General features: G+C 33.8%; 1 protein-coding gene across 3 annotated transcripts; it reads right to left on the bottom strand.

Annotated features, from left to right (window-relative positions):
- Positions 1-31: 31 nt before the first annotated feature.
- On the bottom strand, positions 32-23,432 carry LOC130644900 (catenin alpha-2-like). 3 transcript variants are annotated; one of them, XM_057450680.1, is made up of 24 exons: positions 23,165-23,432; positions 22,882-23,068; positions 13,455-13,621; positions 13,232-13,351; positions 13,049-13,138; positions 10,315-10,488; positions 8,018-8,221; positions 7,570-7,644; positions 7,266-7,418; positions 6,586-6,678; positions 6,336-6,492; positions 5,951-6,151; positions 5,589-5,743; positions 5,390-5,516; positions 5,012-5,269; positions 4,722-4,925; positions 4,370-4,639; positions 3,971-4,284; positions 2,103-2,284; positions 1,667-1,715; positions 997-1,053; positions 788-922; positions 573-680; positions 32-485 (listed from the first exon to the last, which is right to left on the bottom strand). In XM_057450680.1, the coding sequence occupies exons 1-24, from the start codon at positions 23,279-23,281 to the stop codon at positions 342-344; spliced, it is 3,741 nt and encodes a 1,246-aa protein (XP_057306663.1). In that variant the 5' UTR covers positions 23,282-23,432; the 3' UTR covers positions 32-341. The 3 variants fall into 3 exon arrangements, with proteins under 3 accessions (XP_057306663.1, XP_057306662.1, XP_057306664.1); XM_057450679.1 differs by having other exon boundaries at positions 5,390-5,743; XM_057450681.1 differs by lacking the exons at positions 10,315-10,488; positions 13,049-13,138; positions 13,232-13,351; ... (1 more) ...; positions 22,882-23,068; positions 23,165-23,432 and adding an exon at positions 8,336-8,490 and having other exon boundaries at positions 5,390-5,743.

The following is a 23,432-nucleotide window of genomic DNA, read 5'->3' as shown; positions in this document are numbered from 1 at the left end:
TGGAAAAATAACGTTAAATCCATGCATTACACCAAAATAATTCAATAAAATATTCTTAAATAAAGAGAAAGTAAACAACAAAAAAGTAATAAAAAAAATAATAAAAAAAATTTCCACATTTAAAACTTTACAACAGTGTCAAGGTGCAAAATGCGTATAACAAATAAAAAAAGGTAAAAATCCAATCAAGACGAGATAAAAAAAAGGTAGCTAGTTCGCTTGTGCATCCAATGTAGCATACACTGTACTTTACATCTAGGCAGGGTAAAATAAACTTCGTGGTTCGTGTATAGCTATAATCTCACGTATAAAACTAGGATCCAGGTACAAAGCTTAACCCATTACAAGAAATCATTCAAACCTTCAGTTGGCGAGGATGCTACATCAAAGTCAGTTGCACGAATAGGACGGGTTTTGTTGAGAGTGTCAACCTTGAACAGCGGCTTCTTCTCAGGAGCACGCATGCGCCAACTGACAACTTGTAACTGGAAAAAAGATGCAATACATACAGGCGACTCTGAACACAAACAAACAAACAAACAATCAAACAAACAAAAAAGTTATTTACTTACTCCGTCAGTTCTATGTTTTGTGGAAGCGATATAAGATGCTTTTAACGTCAAGATGACAGCATTCATCAGGTTTTTAGCAGCTTCAATTAGAGACGTTGCGTTCTCAGCCTAAAAAAAACACAGAATAATAATAAGAACGGCAAATACATCATGTAGACATCAAATGTGAGTGAGTTAAAATTAAAAACTTAATTTGGTGCATATTTAAAACTTACTCCCGACATGATAACCTCTCCACTGATCATATGAACATCAGATTTGACACGCGCGGTAATAGTCAGTTGATGTGAGTACAACGCTATACGCTGAAGATATGCAAGTAAGTCGCTTCTTGTGTGACTATGTGGACACTAAAATTAAAAAAGCAAAATATCCAAATAGTTCCATTATTCTTTGTGACAAGTTCAAAAAGAAACAGTCTTACCATTTCGGCAATCTCACTAGCCAATTTGTTCATCTGAGCTCCATATTTCGCAATTTTCTACACATAAAAAGGATTAAATTTATTAGCTTGGTTTCCACTAAACTTTTATTATAGCGCGACTGTTGCACTGCCATCGTACCACAGTCTAATGACACATTGCTAACACTTGTCGTTCACCATTTTGACTATCCAGTAACGTGTTTTTAGTCGAACGATATAACATCTCCACAGCATGGCACAACAGTAGTACTAAATGTCGCGCGATATGTGCAGCTTTTGCTTTTTCTCGCATTTTAAATAAACTGCACAACATGCATAACAGATTGTCACACTAGAATCGTGACACAACAGTTGCACGATGAGAATTGGTTGAAATACAGTAAACGCAATGACCTTAAGACTCCTGATGGCTGATTTTATATAATTATGGAATTGAAAGACCAAATATTACTGCAAATATATGCCAATCAATAGATCTCTTAAAACTAGAGTTTCAACAAAAATGCTGACTTCAGCATTTAAGGTATGATTTCTAACAACATTCGCACTACGTTTTATGACTTACAATCCAACACAAGGAGTAGGGCATTTGCGCACCTCATCCCACATTACACTTGTCCCCTATATCCCGGAAAGAACAGGGTTCAAGTATTAGTCGAAATATTCTTACCTCAGCTGCTCTAACAACATCCATGGTCGTCTTTAAAGGACCCGAACCTCTATTATTAAAGAAAAAGAATATAGAGTATGATCCTGTTCATTTTAACCCCAGTAACTGGAACTGTTTTCGAATTTCCTTTAAACCTTCGCTAATATTTTTTATAACAATCAATCGATAAGTCGTACCCCAATAATACAAACACTCGCTAAGTAACTATTTTAGCAGTTTCCTGGATCAAAAAACACTCGATAACTTGAACTTTAAGAAAAAATAGAAAAAAAAAACACTAATAAAACACATTTAGAAAATATTTTCAATGAATGTGTACAGTTTGTTTGAGTTCGACTCGCAGAAAACAAGAAAAAACAAACTTAATTCCTCGAAAATTCGAGTTATCGGAAGTATACTGTACATACACGTCCTTATAAATTGAAAAAAAGTTCACCTTGCAAAGTCACTCATGTCCATCATGACCATGCACATCCGCTTTGCTAACACAATAATGTCATTGCCTTGCTCATCCCATTTATTTACCTCTGTTATCAGACGGTTCTTTTCCACTGTCAAACCTTCAGCGAGTTTATTGATTTTGGCTTTCTCTTCTTCAGGAAGAGCTCTCATCACAGACTGAAACATGAAAAAAATTATTTTAATCTTAAAAATATTTTACTGAAACGAGGACAAAATAGCTTTTGTTATTATTAATGTATTTTGCAAGTTATAAGTTACTTTTTTTTCTTACAAGCATATAGGGAAAACTTTACATAATGGAAAAAATACTACAGACAATTAAAAATAAATTAAATAACAAGTGTTTTTTTACATGTCCATCATTATTCGAAATTTCTTACACAAATTATAGAGCAAAACCGTAGGGTAATGCAGAGTTTTTAAAAAAAAAACTTCCCGCGAAAATTAATGAAGACATGGTGATAACATTTCCAATATCTCTGTAAGATTATTGGGATATTCTCCCGGTCGGCTATTAAAGCTATTTGCAGGTCCGTATTGGTTTTTGTTGAATTATTTTTCCAAATTCAAACCTGTCATATTGTGTAGTTTTATGGGAATTTTTGCTAGTTTAGCTTTACTTTAATTCAGATATGTGTAGTTCTTGTTTAACCCTATTTAGGTTGGGGTCTGAGTGACCTGGTCAAAGGTTGTGGGTGGGGGGGGGGGGGGGGGGTGGCAAAAATGCCCTACCCCTATATTTTCTGATCTACTTGCTTATTTTGAAAAATATTTGGCACAAATGTTAACTGACATAAAATAATTAAAATGGCGGAAAAATGTTTAGTTTAAGTCACGTGATAAATTGCTGACGTCAGCAAAATTATAAAAATTGCTTGGTTTTCATTTTTTTGAGTATATAATATGCAAATATGCTCTAAAAGATCAAATTGCACAATTTTTTTCTTCTAGAATATTTGATTTTAGTCCTTTGTTTTAATTACAGGTCTACCGATTATGTTATTGAGGCGCTAAAATTACTATATTTATTATCTTATTATCTTATGTTGACTATGGAAATTTCAAAACAGTTTTTATATAATACTTAGCAAATTTGTGTCTTAATGTTATTTAGGGCAACACTTATGTAATAAGGTGCCTATTGTGCTAGAACTGTTAATTAAACCAAAAATGGGGTGCCAAACCGATAAAAACTGATTTGCCGCAAAATGCGGGTGTAAATTACACCCACTTGGCGCAAAATAATATGTGAGGGCATAATAAAGACGTAAACACTACACAATAAAATATAAAACTAATATATTGACCATATATCGTAAAATTCACTTTATATTCTAAAAAAAATTATGTTTAATTTTTGCATAAGGGACCTTAGAAATATGGGCGTAGCTGGCCACCTGTTGAGGGCGCAACTTTAATTTTTTTCCCAAATCAAATTCATATAGACAGAAACTCAGCTATTAAAAGTTTCAAGCAAAATAAGCCAGGCAAACAGAAGTTACAAGTAAAAAACGGAAGGGTAGGGTAAGTGGTACCATGTGATATTTCGACCGAGAAAATAGTTTAAAAAAATGCCTGACAAAATCCAGTGTACGAAGACCTATATCATCATATCATAATCGGTAAAAATAACGATGGAATGTAATGCTTAAAGTAATTTACAAGCGAGAAATATAAGAAATATAATAACAAAAACAAACACATAAAAAGATTTTTCTCCTGTCCTCTGTTTACTGACGAGTGATCGTAACAAAAACTATGACGTCATACCAACTTCATAAAAATCCGCTATTATAAAAAACTGAGAAAATCAGGAAAAACGTTTTACGACCAGCTACTTACCCGTGCACTTCTTTTGATAGCAGTATGTTTATTATCAGTTTGTGAATCGCGTGTCAAATCATCCATATTAATCGTTTCATAGTCTGACAACACTTCGTGTCCCTCGTTTACTTCCTCCTCCGCAGCTGGTGTAATGAAAAATTCAACGATTTTTGATGGACCTTCGCCTCTCTTACTAATAACTTGCTTTACCCAATCCGCTCCTTTGGGACCAGTGTATCCAAGTAAGGCCAACGAGCCATTCTCACTCGGATTAAGAGGTAGTTCTGCGCCAATGTTAAGGAGAGCGGGAACAATCTCTTTCATACCATCGCCTGAAATAATCAGTTCTCGTTGTCACTGTGTAAAATGCAGAACATGATGTAGAGCAGAGCAGTTTCTTTACTGGAGACAACTTACCAACGTTTTCTAAAGATGACAAGCAAACAATTCTTCCATTGGGAAGATTATCAAGAAACAATTTCATTTTGTAGCCCTCACTGGGACCAATCTGTGGATCTGCAGTATCAAAATTCTTCGACATTAAGTAATTGCCAGCATTATCCAGCAATACTATATTCATTCCGCGTCCCACGGGGCATCTTTCGATTCCGTTTACTTTGATAGATGCGTTTCGTAAGTAGGGTTCATCTTCAGCACCTTCTGAGTTGATTTCTACCAATATTTTGCCTGCGCAGAAACAAAACAGAGCATGAAAAATTTAATTTTATATGACAGGCATTGTGAGTAGCACAATAGAAATATACCTTACCCATGTCCGCTGCGGGTGTATTGATCGTATCAGAAATCATGGCCGGACCCTGGTAACGAGGTCGGTAAATTTGCGACACCCAGCTTTTATCGCGGTGATTTCCTTTGTAACCAGCAAATGCCCAAGAACAACCATGTCCAGGATTGATAGGCTCCACTGCACCAAGTCGTTTCAAAGCGGAATTTGCAGCGCTAACACCCTCCCCTAAAGCCGAGTAAAAAGTAAACACATGAAAAGTTAGACTATGCAGAAAACCAATCATACATTTACACTACGTTTCCTTAACGTACCTGATGTTCCTTGAACAGCAATCAGTGCAACGTGGTCCTCAGGTATATCTTCTAGGTACTTGGACATTGCAGCGCCCTCGCGATGTTCCGCCGTATCGAAAGCCTTGGTGGAAATAACATCTCCAACCTTATCTAACACAACAACATTGTGACCTTGCTTTTTGGGACAATGCTCCACACCATTTACAACTATGGACGCAATACCTTGACAGCCTGGGTCGTCACGCCCTTCACTATGAAGTTCAAACTGAACCTTTCCTAAGGATAAAGTATCGTGATATTAAGTAAATTTTATTTAACAGCTCTATTTATTTATTTTCTGATAAGTCAAACACAATTTATTATTTTATCTAATTTCTTAAATGTTTAAAAACAAACCTCCGGCTTTCAGTTGCTGGTAAGCAAATTTTTCTTTGCGTTTTGCTAGCGCATCCGCCATTTTGCTCAGCAACGTTTCTTCGTGATCCCAATCGTCTTCAGATTCACTCTCTGAATCACTCGAAGGCTTAAAAAAAAAACTTCCATTTGTTAGCACAAAGTAATACCGCATGTAGCCCTTAAGGTACCGGGTCCATACCTTCCTCATTGCAACAGACTTTCTAATATCTCTCATCCCTTCGTAAACAAGTCTAACAGCGTCAATAAATGAGTTCTTGTCAGTGTCAGTAACTAAAGTAGCTTGGCTTAACGCTTCGATCAGATATTCGACATATTCAACAAACTGTGGCATTACTACAAAAAACAAGTAAAGGTTACAACAAAACAAAACAAAACAAAACAAACTAAACTAAACTAAACAAAAACAAATACACAAAATTAACAACAAACAATAAACAAAAACACAAAAAAACTGAAAGCACAAACAACAAACAACAAAAAAAACAATTAAAAAGAAACAAAAAGAAACAAAACTACAAAGAAAATACAAACTATTCGTACTGTTATTTGTCATAATATGCACAGAGCGATTGACTGCTTCTGTAAAAGGTCCACTTTCATAATTCTCCATTTCTGCTGAAACAACTTCTCTCACTCGTGTGATGCGACTGCGAACAGCGCCTGCCTTCAAATCTAATGCTTCAACATCACGCTCGTCCACTGCTTTTACACATAAGTTGATGTCCTCCAAAATGTGACCCTCTAGTAGAGAAATTGACAAGATTGATCTACATTTAAAAATACGAATCATTTCTCTCTCTCTCTCTCAAGTTCCAAATTATAACTTCCGAAAAAGTTTATCTTGCAAATTTCGTAAAAGATTAAAGATTTAGAACATTGTATCAAAGCTGTTTCGACACACTGGTGGACAAATACAGTATCTTACCAGAGACGATCAGGAAGTCATCTACTGTGGTGATGTCGTCTACAGCCTCGGTGAGTAGCCTCACTTGTTCTTCCCATACATCACGAAACGTGTCCATGTTTTCTTGCGCAACTTTACTATGTGGTCGTGCACCGAGTGTGGTCGCAGCACTTAGAACCTAATAAATAAATAAATAAATGAATAATTATAGAAAAAATTGTTCAATAAGTATACACAAATTAAGTCGTCAATAAAGAGAGAGGAATCATACCTGCGGGTAAAAAAGATCGAGTTGTCTAGCTGCAATCCTGGCCATTTTGACTCCTTCAGCGTTATCTGATAAAGTACAAGCTAATGTGGATACCTAAGAACACAAAAAGGAAAAGTGTTATTCATAAGAAGAGGTTCACTAACTAAATACTTGTACATTACCCGTGGTTTTAAAACTCGTCGCGACAAATCACAATACAATAGCATTTTATTAAATCACGTGAGTTCTAGCCAATTAAAAACTTAACAAAACTTTTATAAAATACGGCACATTTATAGAAGATATTTTAAAGTCGTTTTCAAGGAAAATTGTACAAAATATAATCGACTTTGCCGGTCACAGACAGACAGATACAGCTTTTGTATTAATATAAGAAATAGACGTCTATTGTTTAGAACAATAAAGAAACCAGAATAATAGCCATAGAAAGATTAGAATTTTGGTATTCTGATAAAAAAGAGCGTGTACTACAGTACAAAAAGCCATTAGAAAACCAATTTTTTTACAGAATACTGTCTATGTCCGATAAAACAACTAGTATGTATACTTAAAAGATCGTTAATCGTCATTTTTTAACTTTAAACACAAAGACAACGATCATCAATGTTCCAAGTACCCAGGTAACATTGCGTTACATACTACAAAACAATTAAAATGCAATGCGGTAATTCAAAATCTACCTCTGATAATTTTCTTGCATGCTTGGAAAACCTGTCAGAATATTCTTTAATTTTTTTCTGATCACCAGTCTCTGCAGCCTCAATAAGCAATGTTAATGGAGAACTGGCATCCATGAAAGAGTCTGACAAATGATCGGCGACAGATTTACGTAACTAAAATTATGAAGCACACTTTGCTCCCAAACAAATAAAGATAAGAAAAACAAAACATTAGAAGAGACAGAAGAGAGACAACAAAGAACTGTATTTGAGTTATCGAGGCAAACGTTGACAATAAAACCGTGCATTGGAAAGTGAATTTTACCTGTTTAGACAAATCCTTCACATCATTTTCAACTGTTCCTATTGCAGCATCAATTTCCTCTGGATTATCTTTATTCTAAAAAATTGAACAAGGCGTTTACTATACTTCATCTAAATATCATCCAGCTAAAAATAATTATATTTTTTGTTTTTATACTAGAACACCCCTTGTCTGTCTGTAAGCCAATAATGGTGGCTGCGAGTAACGACGAGTGAATTTCCGTTAATGTTCCCACAGGCTAACAACTAATTTATTTAAGTACTGAAACAAACTTTTTGCAGCTTCTATGAGCAGTAAGTTTTGCTAAAATTAAATAAGCATCTCGTTGAAAGAAACTCAGTAAAACGTACGGAATAGATGGGAAACTGGGAAACTTTTTAAAGAAAATGTAATATCTGATATGACAAAAAAAAAAATAAAAAAAAATAAACAATATTACAACTTTTACCTCCTCATTGCATTCTTCAAGCAATGTTGACAAAGAAGATTTCACATTTTTACATTCTGTAAATATCTTTTCCCTTGTGACATCTCTCGTACACACAGTCTCAGCTAGTTTTGAAGCTCCTCCAACAATATCATCTACTAGTGTCTGCAGGGTGGACTGAACTTTACGATCGTAAAATTCTTCAGGCTCTTGATCTAATTGTGCCTAAGAACATACGCAAGTAGGTTGGTTTTTTTGGATCATTTACAAGTACTTACAAGCTTGTGGTTAAAGTTATATTAAAAACAATTTCACAGCTCAACAATTTTCCAAACATACCACAGCAGTGTCCAAAGCATTCATATAAAAATCTAACTTGCATTCCTCCATATATTTATCCACCAAAGATCCTTCCATTTTGTCAACATTTTTATGCAGTTTAAACTTTGTTATAAACTACTTACTGAATATGCCGTCACAACAACAGCAACAACAAAAAACTGTTTATTATGTGAAAACAAAACATTCAATGTTCGCACATTTTGAAAAAAAAAAGATTAGTGTAATCCATACAAAAATGAAGTGTAAATAAACTGATTGACAGTTTCAGGGAAAAAGTGATTTATTACGCACTTGAAAAGCATTAAATTTCAGACTGTTTAGACGAATAAGAAATTTAAATAGTGTATGCACTTAATGTTAAGTAGATCACAAAAACAATTCGATAAGGTTGCCCAGGTTTAAAGGAAGGGGGGAGTTTCGAGTACACCTACAGGGAAGGAAACATAATAAAAGCATAGTAAAATATCACGTTTTTAATAGTTCATTTTCCATTTTCGACTTTGTTCAAGCGATTTTATTGAATTTCCGCGCCCGAAGGCGTAGGAAATTCTTTAAAACGGTCGTTTTTTTCTTTCGGAGCATTTTTGAAAAAAAATCGACCCTGGGATTTCACGTTGGTCCGTCACAGATGTAAACTTCGTACCCAAGCTCCTTAACTACTGGGAAGTCTAGTATTGACGCTTCAGGCCAAAATTGGTATGGGTTTTCGACAAAATTTGGCACAGTTAACAAAAAAATGCTGAACATAATGGTGACATAATAATTTTGAGTTTTGTCACCTAAATGTCATTTTAGGCCAAAATTGGTCCAAAAATTAGAACTACTTTATTTTCAACAAAATTTGGAACAGTTAACAAATAAAGTATGCTGAACATGATGGTGACATCAAAATTTTGATTTCTTGTTTCTTAAATGTTATTTTAGGCCAAAATTGGTCCAAAAATTAAAACTACTATATTTTTGACAAATTTTGGCACAATTAACAAAAAAAGTATGGTGAACATGATGGTGACATCAAAATTTCGGTTTTTTGCCACCTTAAATGTCATTTTAGGCCAAAATTGGTCCAAAAATTAAAACTACTTCATTTTCAACAAAAATTGGCAAAGTTAACAAAAAAAGTATGCTGAACATAATGGTGACATCAAAATTTTGATTTTTGTCACCTAAATGCCATTTTAGACCAATATTGGTCCAAAAATTAAAACCACTTCATTTTCGGCTAAATCTGGCACGGTTAACAAATAAAGTATGCTGAAAATGAGGATGGTACAAAAGTTTGATTTTTTGTCACCTAAATGTCATTTCAGGCCAAAATTTATCCAAAAATTAAAACTGCTTTATTTTCGACAAAAATTGACACAGTTAATAAAAAAAAGTATGCTGAAAATGATGGTTACATCAAAATTTTGATTTTTTGTCAACTAATGCCGTTTAAGACCATAAACGTCTCAATCGCAAGACTTTCAACCATGAATGATAGGCTGTATTTTTTGTTAGCAATTTCTTTTAAAATGTGAGTTTATTATGACACGTTTTGTTTTGTTTGCGTTTGTTGTAAGATATAATGTCACTGATGGGCTTTATCTTCAGAGGTTCATGCACCAAACCCCTTCGAATGTTTGGCACAATAACACAACGAATTAGCAGGTTTTCATCAAATATTTTGGTAGCGCGCGGAAATTCTTAGAGCCCCCAGGGCTTCTTGTTAAGAAGTTTGAAAAGCAATTAAATTAAAAAATTTGGGAAATATTTGTAAAAGAGGTGGGGTGGGCACAAAGGATTCTTTGGATAAAAAAATTGAAATGCCTTATGAGGGGCAACGAGGTGATGTCTAAAAAGGTATTTAAAAAGGAAATAGCAATATGGCTTGAAAAAAAAAAGAAAGCTGTAAATGTTTTTTTTCCAAATTATGGTCTTTTACTGTAAAAGGCTGGGATCATTTTCATTATAAAACAAAGACAAAAAACACAAACCATCAATTCGTCCAGTGCATTTGCAAGAAAACCAATTTCTTCAAATGGATGTCGCTCACCCCGCCCCACCGCTTGTGCTGTGTCAGCAATTTTAGACAGCGCATGTTTTACTTCTTTGAAAACCAATTCTTTGTTGTTGTATGCAGACTCCACTTCAGGATGTTTCAAACGTGCCTACAAATTACACAATAAGCATTGACAAGTTTACTGAAAACTCAACAACGTTAAAATGGACAAAGTGGGATTTCGGAGGGATCATTATTTATTAGTAGTTGTGTTTATGCTCGTGTGTTGTACGGTGTGGCGTCATGGTTGTGTTTATGCTCGTGTGTTGTACCGTGTGGCGTCATGGTTGTGTTTATGCTCGTGTGTTGTACCGTGTGGTGTCATGGTTGTGTTTATGCTCGTGTGTTGTACCGTGTGGCGTCATGGTTGTGTTTATGCTCGTGTGTTGTACCGTGTGGCGTCATGGTTGTGTTTATGCTCGTGTGTTGTACCGTGTGGCGTCATGGTTGTGTTTATGCTCGTGTGTTGTACCGTGTGGCGTCATGGTTGTGTTTATGCTCGTGTGTTGTACCGTGTGGCGTCATGGTTGTGTTTATGCTCGTGTGTTGTACCGTGTGGCGTCATGGTTGTGTTTATGCTCGTGTGTTGTACCGTGTGGCGTCATGTTAATTATAAATGTCTAAGAAACTGATTTCGTTGTGCATAATAGTGATGCATGCCGTTGTTTTGTTTATCTGTTAATCGTGTGTAACAGTTTTTTTGTATATATTTACTGTATTTGTGTTGTATATGTTGTAACAGTGTGCATTTGTGGTCGACAGTTTCCTACGTTAAGAAATTACTTTATATTATCAAATAAATGTGAATCAACCATTATCTTAAAGTATTTGTTCAGTTACATAGTAGTAAACTGTTATATTGTGGAGGAAACAACTGACAAAGAAGACTGACTGAAGAAAAGATATCTCAGTAAACAACGACAAAAAAAACACAAAGTAGAATAAAGATAAATACGTCGACAACAACGCTGCTGAACAATCGGTAGGGATAAAATTAGTTGTTAGAGTCTTGAAAAGTTGAATGACTCAAAACCTGTTTAAATACTTGGTATACCAAACAATTCACTCTGCATCAACATCTTATCAACATGGTTGTACTGTAGTAGCTGGCGCAGATTATTTTAATCTCCATCATATTATTGATTGTAGACGTGCTGAACGTAACTGCTGGTTAAATGCACTCGTATTTCCACAACAATGCCCTATTCAGTTAGTTTCCCGTTACTCGAACAACAAGTATAACAGATAATGGGAAATTTTCTAGCTTTAAATTAAAAGTCCAAAAGAAAAATTTTTCTGGATATCAATATCTGTTTGCTAAATTCGAAAATGCATTAGAAGAAACGAAACTTAGTTTTTATTGTTAATATTGACCTTCTTGATTTCATGTTCTCAAAATTCAAGTCAACAAATGACAAATGCTTTAAATTGGCAAAACCAAACACGGAAAGTAGAGAGTTTGATGAAGGAAACTACTTTAAGGCAAGAGATTTTTGTGGCAAGAAATTTTCGTGATTTCGCGGTCAGACCTAAAAAACACAAAATTAAAATGCTGTGCAAAATGGATTTATCACAAACTGTGAAATCAAAATGCCTGAAAAAATAAATTTTGGGTGAATTGCAAAATTAAAATGCACCGAAAAAAATCCTATTTTTTGTGACCTAGGAAAGATTTTTTATAAAAATTTGGGCTGTAGCATGAAATTTTTGCAAGGCCAAATTATCAATATTTTCCAACATAAAATATGGAAAAAAAATTAGCTACATCTTTAAAAATCTAATTGAATACTATTATATTTTTTAGTTTTTTCCCTTTTTCCTCATTTTTATTTTTTCAGCAGTGTTTTGAAAAAAGTTCTTATGTTCTTTGCTCCCTTGCTACTGGCTTGATCATCTGCTTTGTTTGTCGTTTTGGGAATATTTCCAATAGTTTTCTTACATTGAAGGATCACTGTTTTGTTCTCTGTATCACTGACAGGATCTTTGATTTCTGTAAAGTCAACAAAAGAAACTGAGTCCACAATTATTTCGTCTGTCAGCTCTTTCTTAAGTTTGTTTACAAGTTCTCTGAATCTATCAATTAACATGTTGTTTTTCTTCATTGCCACAGCTAATTTAACAGATAATGGTATTTTCAGGACACCCTGCATAAGTGGGAAACAGCGATAGTGGTTTGATGAGACTGTATGAACACTTGAGCACATCTATGGATCAGAAATTTCGTAACATGTGATATCTCTTTAGGCCCATACCTTTGACCATTTTCCTGCGAATATGTTTTGATGGCAAAAACATTGAAGAAATTTTGCTCATCTTGTTCTTAAGTCAACCCTTCTCCCATAAAAGGTGTCCAGTAACAATGACAAAGATATTGACCCTTTGATGTCAGCAGTAGAACCTGAATCCGATATCAACCCATTCTTGGAAATGACAGACAATGAGTAACAACCCCTAGGATATGGTCCTTGCGCATCTGATAAAGACAAATACTATTTTTTAAAAGTCAGATTTGTTAACCTTATTATCTTTTTGATTTTCAATGACTTTGAATAAAGAAAAGACAATGGAGACTGATTTAACTTGGCTTAATTAAGGAGTGCTTCTCAAGCAAACGTAGTCATTAGTTCTATTGCAAACACAATGTTAAAAATATATGTTCAAAAATATACTTTTGATGCTGTTAACAGCATTCTACTCGATTTCCTCAATGTGGCTTGTGCTGCTGCCATTTCTTCCCGATGTCTTAGATCTTTCAAATCCTGTAAGGAGAAGAGTGGCAATGAATTGTTACCTAATATAAGTACTTGCTTACACTTTACCTTTAAGACTCAGTACGACTTATAGCTACTTACAGCCTGTCGAATACCAGCCAACCTTGCTAATTTTATTAAATCATCACCGTAATTCTTAAATGATTGAACTAAATCAGCAGACGTTTGCGCTTTTTCAAGTTCTTTTAATCTTTTATCAACCTTGAGAAAAAAAATAAAAATTAACATAACAACAAATAAATAACAGAGGAAACATCACATTAAACAAAACAAGTTAGAAAATGTATTTTAAACTACATCGCACCAGTTTGAGAGTTGTTAGCAACCTGTACACGTCAGCCATGTCTGCCACACACAGGAGCCTGGTGACTGAAGATAACAATGCTCTGGATGCACGTATCATTGAATTACGTTTTGGTGCAGTTATTGGATCAGCTGCAAATTCACGAGATGAGGCCCTCATTACATCACCTAAAAGATAGGGATTAACAATTTTTTTTACAAAAAATGTGTAATTACACAAAGTGTACCTTTGAACAACAAGTCATATTACATAGTTGATAGTTTTTAAAACTTAAACTGAAATTTGATAAAGAAGTCACCGTAGTGGGATTTACTTCAACCAATCCCTGGAGATGTTGAAAAACTTATAACAAAATGCTGGAAAACAAGAATTTATCCTTTTTTATTTATTTTTGTTCTAGATTTTTGGTTTTTTGTTCCTTTTCATTTTTATTTGTAAAGCTTCGCAAAAATCAAAAAACTTAATCTGCCACATAGTTTGATAGAATTGTCATTTTTCTACTGTTTTGTGAAACAATGCCAATCATGCTTGACACGACTGGCATCTTAAATTCTATAGTAGAACTAATATCTTGAGAGATACAGAAAAATTCTTTAACTAACAGTCTAAGTGAAACAATTGACTATTACACTCGACTGCCAGTCATTCAGGATGACACCATCATTTATAATCTGGTAAGACTAAACTACAGTATATCCAGATGCTTTTGACATCTATGAACAACACCTGACACTCTTGCAGCCTTACAAGATTTTCACAATCAGCCCTTCACACTAAGGTATGACCTTCAAAACTCCTCTCTTCTTGCCTCTCGAAGATAACCCTGACCAGACTAGACAAAAAATTGCTGATGCCAGCATTTTTGACAATGACATCACCAAATGCACTGGAATGTTAAAAAATTAGTTACACAAATATAAAAAAAAATAATATAGCAATATGATACTAAAACAAGTCCCCTAAAGGTTTTAAGGTTATAAAATAAGTGTACATTTAATGTAAGCTAAAAACAACCGAAAATGAACCAAAACCACTCAAAACAAGCCGAAACGACTCAAAACAACGCCACACCATCAAAAATACTAAACTTTTAGAAAATTAAAACATAACATAACATAACCAGCTAAGTATACCTAGCTAATTGTATAATATAACCTGCGATTGGCAGTTTTTGGCACTAATCAGTACTAAAATTGTGCAGCACATATTCTGATCATGTTTCTTTCCTTCGTTACACAACAAACAACATACCCTTTTAGCTAAGGCCAATGGGGATCAGAGGACTAGCCCCAAGAAAACACAGAAAGTTTTGGGTTACCAGGCTTTAAATTTTCTCCAAAAAATTACATTACTGTAATTTGCATTTTTAAAAAGGGAGTTAACCAAAACATGGCATGTGTCTTTTGGTAGATTCGCAACTATTTTCAATTTTCTAGTACAAACAAATCAAGGAAATAAGGAGACGCGCTGACTGAATTAACAGTTTTTAGGTAGGCATATCGTGTACCAAGACTCTATTAAACCCAAGTTGTCAATAAATGCCGCTGATCTTGATGCCCTTGATCTTGAAAATCTTGAAAATTAAAAAACAACCAGGGTTTTTTTTAGATCAGTTATGGTATATCTTTCAACTTTTCAAGAAATTCATTTAATGCTTTCTATTGGACAGTAAGCGAGGGGTAGAAAAGAACTTAGAAAAAAAATTAAGGAGCAAAAATATAAAAAACATAGAAAGTTATGAAAAAAGTTAAACAGGGGGGGGGGGGTTTGGCTGATCATCCCCCCACCAATACAAAAAGGGTTAATCGTACTAATTTTTATAAAATTTTCTGGGATACGTATTAATTTGGCCTTTTTTCACAATTTTTTACTGAATTTGCCAAATTATATACTTATGTGTAAATATTTCAATTGCAAAAGTTATTACTCTACAAATTCAAAATATAATAAAAAGGCAAAACATTTTTTAAATGTAATAAAAACTGAGTCCACGAGTCTCACATTTTCCTGCAAAATAGAGTAAAATAAAAACAACTGTAGGGTAAAATAATTGTTACCGTATAAGTCAGAAGTTTCCCATAAAGTAAGAACAATCCAGAATGTAAGTTCTCTTCAAATCCTGTATCAGGCTGGTGTTGTTTGTGGTTGTTTCTTTTCTTTGACTTGATTTTTATCTCTTATAATACAAAAACTATGTGTCTGTCTGTGACAGGCAAAGTAGATGTTTTTATTTTCCTTTGATGTAGCCAAAAAATGTCTTAATTGTTAATTTTCAACAAGTTACAGCACAATTCATCAAATAAGATTAGTGAAGCCATTGCATTGCACTTTTTTGGGCTTGGGGCCAAATAGATATATAGGTAGAAATAACTGAAGTCATCTCCTGCATATGACCAATTTTCCAAATTCGGCCAACACACACATTTTGGAACAGATGGGTTAATGACGTCATTAACAGAATTTAAAACCCAACATCTCTTTAACCATTTGTGGAAAGCACGATCCTATAGACCTTTTTTAAAGTGACGTCATTTGTTTATCTCCGTGAGGACGCACAAGGACACTGGCAGGCAAAAAGAAGAAGTTACGTGAAGAAAGCGTGCCACCTCTTCATCTGCCATTATTACACGTTGCATTGTACTTAGAAGTTGTTAAGCCAATTAGTTTGAAATAACTTGATAGCGCTAGCATAATTAGCAATAATTATGCGCATTTGTTTTATTTAGAAACACGTGGTGTAAACACACTATTAACGCGAAGCATGCCTAGCACATGGAGTGAATCTGAGTACTTCAAATCATCAGATACCAAAAATCAAATTCAATATCAAAAGAAATTAAAATTGTCTCATGGTACTCAATTGCCAGACCCACTTTCCTTAAACGATTGGAAATCTGATGTTAGATTACTACCAGATATTGGCTGGGGTGATCTCAACAATTAATTATCTTATAAACACACCAAGTGTTTTCAGACAGCAATGGAACTTTAAGTCGCAGAACATCGTTTCCACCTATGATTGCATGTGATGGAAAAAATTGCAAAATAGAATGGTTTCACTATTCATGTGTGAAAGTTGTTAAAGCTCCAAAACATAAATGGTACTGTTCAGAATGTAAATATAAAAACTAATGAACATTATGTTACAAAACGTATATAATGTATATATAATACTATAACTAATATTATTTATTAGGAACAACACTTCTGTTTAGATTGACAAGACCACAAATACAGACCATGGCATTGTTTGTTAAATCTACTTGATTTATCGGTATAATAGACTAAAGTATTCTGAACTTTCTCATATGACCAATTACACGTTCAACATGAATTCGTATATTTCGCAATTTCACGTGATTCATCGATTTCTTTTCCAGTCATCTGAGACTTTCCTCTGGTGAAATTTAGAATTTTCAAAATGGCACCTTTTGTTGCATTTTCATTTGCAACTGTAAACCCTCTATCAGCAAGTATGCAGTCATCATGTCCCAATTTATCTAAAAATCCTGATTTTATTGTTATTTCCTTATCGGAAACTTTTCCACCCCAGCCTTGAGATAAAAAGGTTAAAGCTCCAGCAGGCGATATTCCAACTAAGTACTTTATGGTGTTTGTATTCTTGTAATTTAACCAAGTCTGAGCTCTAGCATTCAGATTAAATGGCCTTTCAATGAATATCTCTGTGCGGTCAATTATGCAATTGCAATTTTTGAATTTTCTAAAATCAGTTGGTATATTTTTTTGCGCAGCATCTCTCTCTGGCCATATAATTAAAGGTTCCAACACTTTAGCCAAAACAACAACCAATTGACGATAAATAGTACTAATATCGCAAATCTTTAAACCAACACGATAAGCTATATCGATATGTAGGAGACCAAGTCATAATTTAACCAGAACTAGAAACAATTACTCCTCAGCAACAAGTTTTGGTGATAGCGTAATATTTTTATTCTTTATGAGGGACAAAATCTATTGAAATAATTCTTTGGATTTGGATCATCCTTAACATCAAAGTATGAGAACATTATTTTTTAGGTTTTTTTAATTTGTTGATACCTTTTGAATTTAATTCTGCAGTTAGCTGTGTCACTTTATTTTTAAGTTGCAAAATTAAGCAATCTCTAGTATCTAGCTCTGTTTGGGTTGTCTCATCAACTGCCTGATTGTTTAAAAAATCAAAATGTTCAAAATCTAAATTAGCACATTTTGAAGGTCCTGGCTCATCTTCAGTTGTTGTGCTGCCTTCTTCTTTTCAACCGTTCATATCGCCCCATTAGCTGTTCTGACTTTTCTTCTCTAATTTTTTTGTATACAAAAACAGATGGTACATAATAAGGATTGCTTGGGTCATTTGACTTGTCACCTATATATATACAAAGAAAGTTATTAAAACAATGTCAGCTAAACAAAATTTAGCCTGACATGCTAGCTAATTAGCTACAGGCTTAGCTAATCCTATCACTTAAAAAACAGTCAATCTTTGTAAAATAGTTATATACTATGTATAAACGTACCACTTATAAAATGTGCACTGCATAATCTGGCATTTTCAATCTGCTTTTCTGACCAATTTTACTTCCTTTATGGCTGCCAACCATGCCTTTCTACGTTCTAAACTTTCCTTATTATTTCCAATCGGAATTCTATAAAACTTTAGATTATTCTCCGATTTCTTCCTTCTATTGGAGCAACCAACGGCACAACAAGAATCTGGCATAATTTCTTCAGCGTGAACAGCTTATAAATGAGCGGAAAAGTATAATAAACGTGTTTCATACGTTCAACCATGTGGTAGAAACCTAATGATTTCTTCGTAACTCCTGCCGTTTTTGCTTGCCATGGAGTGTGCATGCGTCGGCAAAATGTAAACATTAAAAAGATCTATACATTTTCGTGATCACCATTTCAAGCTCTACATAATAAACAGATGAACAAATTTCTAAACATATTTTTGTGTATAGATGGGTCATTGCTATTGGCATTAAAGTTCAATTGACTTTTTTTTTCATAAAGTTTAATTGACTTTTTTTTCCTTCGTTCTTTTGCCTAATTGGATTTTTCCACGGGCTTATCAACTAGTAAACACAATAGAAATTCAGTAACAAGAAAACTTGTCTTTAAAATAACATAAATTTCGGAGAAATTCAAGAAAAAGGTTCCATAAATAAGAATAAAATGAGACTCAACTCTAAAGTTGTGTTTGTGCTATTAAGAGCAAAGCCCTTGGCCACAAGAACGATGGATAAGAACTAACATCCGAATTTTGATGACGTTAACAATGACCTGTCCATAATCACCCGTCCTATTGCGCAAAGCATAAATAGCTGATTAAAAAAATGCATAGAATTAATACCCACGTGATAGGTAATGATATATGACGTCAGTGATTCTAAGCTGCTTATAAGTTATTTAGCCTTCAAGGTAGTGACTGCTTGAAACTTATAATGGCTGTATCAACTTATATTCGTACACTGATAAAGAAAACTCTTACCTTTCCCATCAATCTTTGATCAAAAACAAACATAAACAAAACTTTTTTTTTAAGTGGCCATGTCGAAACATATCTTTGTTCATTCTGAATGTTTGCGCGGTTAGAGAATGGGTAAAAAATTTAATATGCGTAATTATGCATTTGATGTCAGTGGCCATACTACTTTCGGGACTGAAAACAAGCATAAACTCCTCTGAAATAACACTGAAATGTCTTTATCATTTTATTTCTTGTGGATTGACTAAAAGCCTTAAAATTGAAATTAATGTTATTCGCTTTCAATATAAACCACTTAAAGGGAAACCCAGCCCAGTTTCAATGCTTCGGAAGATAGTGACAACAGCGGTGACGAGAGGGTACCATCGGATTAAATATGCTCAATTTAATGGTAAGAACAGCAATAGCTTACAAATGGCAGGAATAAAAAGTGCTGGGAACTTGAGAAATTTATAATTACATGTATCATTTTTCGATTTAGAGAGAAATTGCATATTACTTCACCCAGATTTCGTGCCAATAGTTTTACTGAAAAATAATCTGTGGATGGCATTGGTTGTGCTGCACCATAGAGAGAGTCAAAGATAATCTAACAGGGATAATGTACCTAACAAGTACGTCTTCATATCTCCTAGTGTCATTTGTTCTATTAAAAAATATTTGACACATTCAATGTTTTATTTCAGGTCTTACAGATATGCGGCATACCACCAGTTTTGTTGGTTCACTCACACAAGATTGGAAGGTGTATGTTGTGCCATACACACTTGTGTTGTGAATAGGATATGCAGGAGTACCCTAGTCCTTATGGAAGATATGCTGATTTCCGCAAAAAAGCGGAAGTTCCCAAAGTGGATTGTTCTTGGAGATAAGATGAGGAAAACTAATGAAGTGTATTTATAATAACTCTACGAGTTTCATATAAATAACAATTTTATTCCTTATAAATTGTTATTTATATGAAACCCGTAGAGTTATTATAAATAACAATTTTATTCCTTTGTATTTCAAGAAGATCTCAATGATTTTATCCCTGCCAGGTCGCTCTGTTGGTGCAATTTTTTTGTCGCATTGACGTTTTCTCTTTGTTTTTGCACTAGCTTTCTTTCCACTTGACGCACGTACAATGACCTTCTTAATGATATATCCTAGAAATCCAAACTCCTACTCCTTTTTAATGGGCTTAGCCATAAACTTCTTCATCAGTTTTGAATAACACACAGAAAATAATGGTTTACCTCGTCTATTTGAACTTTCTAAAAGGGAAAATATAGTTTAAATTAATGTAATAATCAGACTTGTTTCCAACAATTTTGTGACAACCTCGATCCCATCTTACTGACTTGTTCTCCTTTGCAATATGATTGTGATCAAGAATCGCAAGTTGTGTACCAGCAAGCATTTTCTCCATTCTGAAGAAACTGCTTTTAGGTAACTATATACCTAATTTTCAAAGCATGGAACACTTCATGCATCGTTGTGTAGATTTGTTTGTTCATTTGTTTCAAGTCTTTAACCAACATATCTTGTGTGATAATTTGGAAGGGCAATATGCGCAGGTGATCCCATTGTCAGCCACTTGGTTTTCCCTATGAGGAAATATTGATGACACTGCCCCTCTTACTAGTCATCATTATGGCAATCTATCCTTGCAACACTTGCTTGTGTTTTACATGGCCCAGCTCAAGTTGAAACAATTTTCCAAAAAATGGTCAGAACATAGCCTCCCATATTTCTGAGGATTATATCTGCGGATTGCTTGGAACCATGCTTTTCGTAATTTATCATCTTTAGGAAAGTGGAAGAAAATTTTTTTTATGCTGACTTTTCTTGTTGCAGCAATACGCAGCACACAAGGCCATTATTCTTAGGGTTCGGTTTTCACGCAAATATTTTTGAACACTTATTTCATATTCAAAACTCAGGCTCACAGTTGTATCTAATTAGCATAATATTAAAACATTTTAACTTTTTGTCAATAAAAAATCAAAAAAAGCATTTGCTTGTATGATATAACAGTAACTTCACTTCCATATTTTTATTTTGTCTTTACATTTTTTTCCCAATGTGTACAAGGCCCTTCATTTTTTCAGAGTTTCAAAAGGAAGAAAAAAAGTAATAAATTATTTATTCGAATTTCAACTCTTGGTGACGAGGGTAAAACTCACATTTGTTTAAGACCTATATCTTGTGTTTTGATGGAACATGAACAATAACGTGAATGGAAAACATATTATAAAAGCCTCGTTTTCATGTGCAGCGTTGATTTCAAAATGGAGAATGTGATCGGAAGCACAGAGGGAAGCTTTGAAAAATCAGAAAAACAACATTACAGCTTGGAAGTTTTATTTTTCAACTTATGAATTGAAATTCATAAATAGTAAGATTTGATTTTTATAAGAAGAATGTTCCAATTTATCACTATGGTTGATTATTTTCATGTTCAATTGAACACAATTTATGTCTTTTAATACTATTTTATCAAGTAAATTATATGTATTGTTCCACTGCAAGCAATAATATGTTTATGTGTTGCACTTTTTTTTATCACTTCAAGCATGTTCTAGTGTCTGTTTGTACAAGGAGCATTCCATTTTTCCAATATATTTAGCAGCTCATCTGCAACAAGAGAGCTGATATATGTTCGATTTACAAAGAAGAGGTGTAGCATCTTTTGTGCTGGTGAAAAAATGCCAATTTTACAGTACCATACATAATCTTGAATTCGATAAACTTATTTTTACTATATCAAAGAAACACCAATATCACCACAGTATGGTGGCCTAATCCAGATAACCTTTTCTTTTTAACTTAGATTTAGGCTAGTTGTGTGGCTTATTTAACAATCTATGTATGATTGAATTAGAAACATGTTTTGGAAAACCATTCTAGGACGCGAACATCGATCGTTGCTATCTTATTTGATAACTACTTCTATCTACTATAGAATTTTATCGTTTTATCTAATACTAGTTTTCTAACGATAATTTATTTTATCTCTGTCACACTGGGCCTAAGGAAGAACCCATGCAGACACTCAAAAGATTTTTTGTTTGCTTTGAACGCAGTTTTTTCAAAAACATTTTTCTAACTAGTAGGTATAACTTTATCACAATAAATTCGTTTAAGGATGACATCAAGAGTTATTTTAAGAGGAACATTTGTGAACAGAGACACAATGGTGAATTCATCAAATACCTAATCAACCACTGTGATAATTGGAACATTCTTCTTTAAAGGAAGGACTTTAAATAACAACAATTAAAAGCAGTTAAATCATGGACCAATGGCCTCCAAAAAACTATATCATTATTTTAGCTGTACTTTAAAACAGTTGTTTGTTGTATAGAAAACATTTTAATAATGACTTTAACAAAAGTGGAAATATTAATAAAACATAAAACTTTGTTTTATTTATAATCCTGTTTTTAAGATTTAAATAAAAAGAATTTATTTGAACTTACATTTGTACTATTTCTACTGAAATTGTTGTACGCTTTAAAATTTTGCATCCAGTACTCTAGTGTCAGCAGGGATGGCTACTGGCATCGAGAGGATATACTTTAGGAGCCCATGAGAATTTAAAACATACTCTTTGTAAACGTCACAGAGACACCTATTATTATATGTGATTAAAAAAATCCCTGTCATGAAAATAGGATAACTCATAGCATATACTTATTTATAAAAATAGAAGTGTGAGGACACAGAAGCTTTATTTATATGTGTTCTTTGTCAGACACAGGAGAATCAATGGAAACTGGAGAACTATATCAAGGATAAATGAAAGTTTTTTGCTCTGATTTTTTACAGCAAAAACTATTTTGAATTGTTATTAGGAGGCACTCAGGGTCTTCTCTCCAGTGGTGTAGCATTTTGAGTATATTAGGTGACCCCTAAACACACAAACAAGCTTAAAGATTGATATTTTACCAGCAGCTGAGGCCTCTTTACAGGCTTCCAACATTGGTTCTTTGATCTCTTGAAAATCTACAGCAATTTCTTCTCCTACTTTAACCAGCCTGGTAATTGCTAAGTCAATCTCTTTAGCCAGTCGTGGAGCCTTTTTAGATTTACCACTCCCATGTTTTTTCTTTGAATGATTGACTAAAGTTGTTACCTAAAGTAATAATTAAATTTTACTAAATCATAGAATTGGGACAATCCCTTTTGTGTATTGATTTTTTTTTAATTAGGAATAGTAACATTTGTTTACCTGTTGAACAAGTGGTGCTAATGTTTTTTCAACAGAAAGTGTCTTGATTTCCACTGTTTTCGGATCCCACACTATTTTTGGAGACACGACCTCAACGTCTGCGTATCTTGTCGCCATTTTACGAGACGTTTAAACCATAATTTAGCAAAAAAAACTGAAATTCTATTTTAAAAATATTCGAATACTCAAAAGAAAAAAGCATTTATTTAAACTTTCAACCTTTTTAGTTCAGCCATTTTGCGTCACACACACTATCAATATGACATAT

This window comes from Hydractinia symbiolongicarpus, chromosome 5 (genome assembly GCF_029227915.1).
Source record: "Hydractinia symbiolongicarpus strain clone_291-10 chromosome 5, HSymV2.1, whole genome shotgun sequence".
Classification (NCBI taxonomy): Eukaryota; Metazoa; Cnidaria; class Hydrozoa; order Anthoathecata; family Hydractiniidae; genus Hydractinia; species Hydractinia symbiolongicarpus.
Note: the sequence above shows the minus strand (reverse complement) of the source record. Positions and strands in the feature narration are given on the sequence as shown.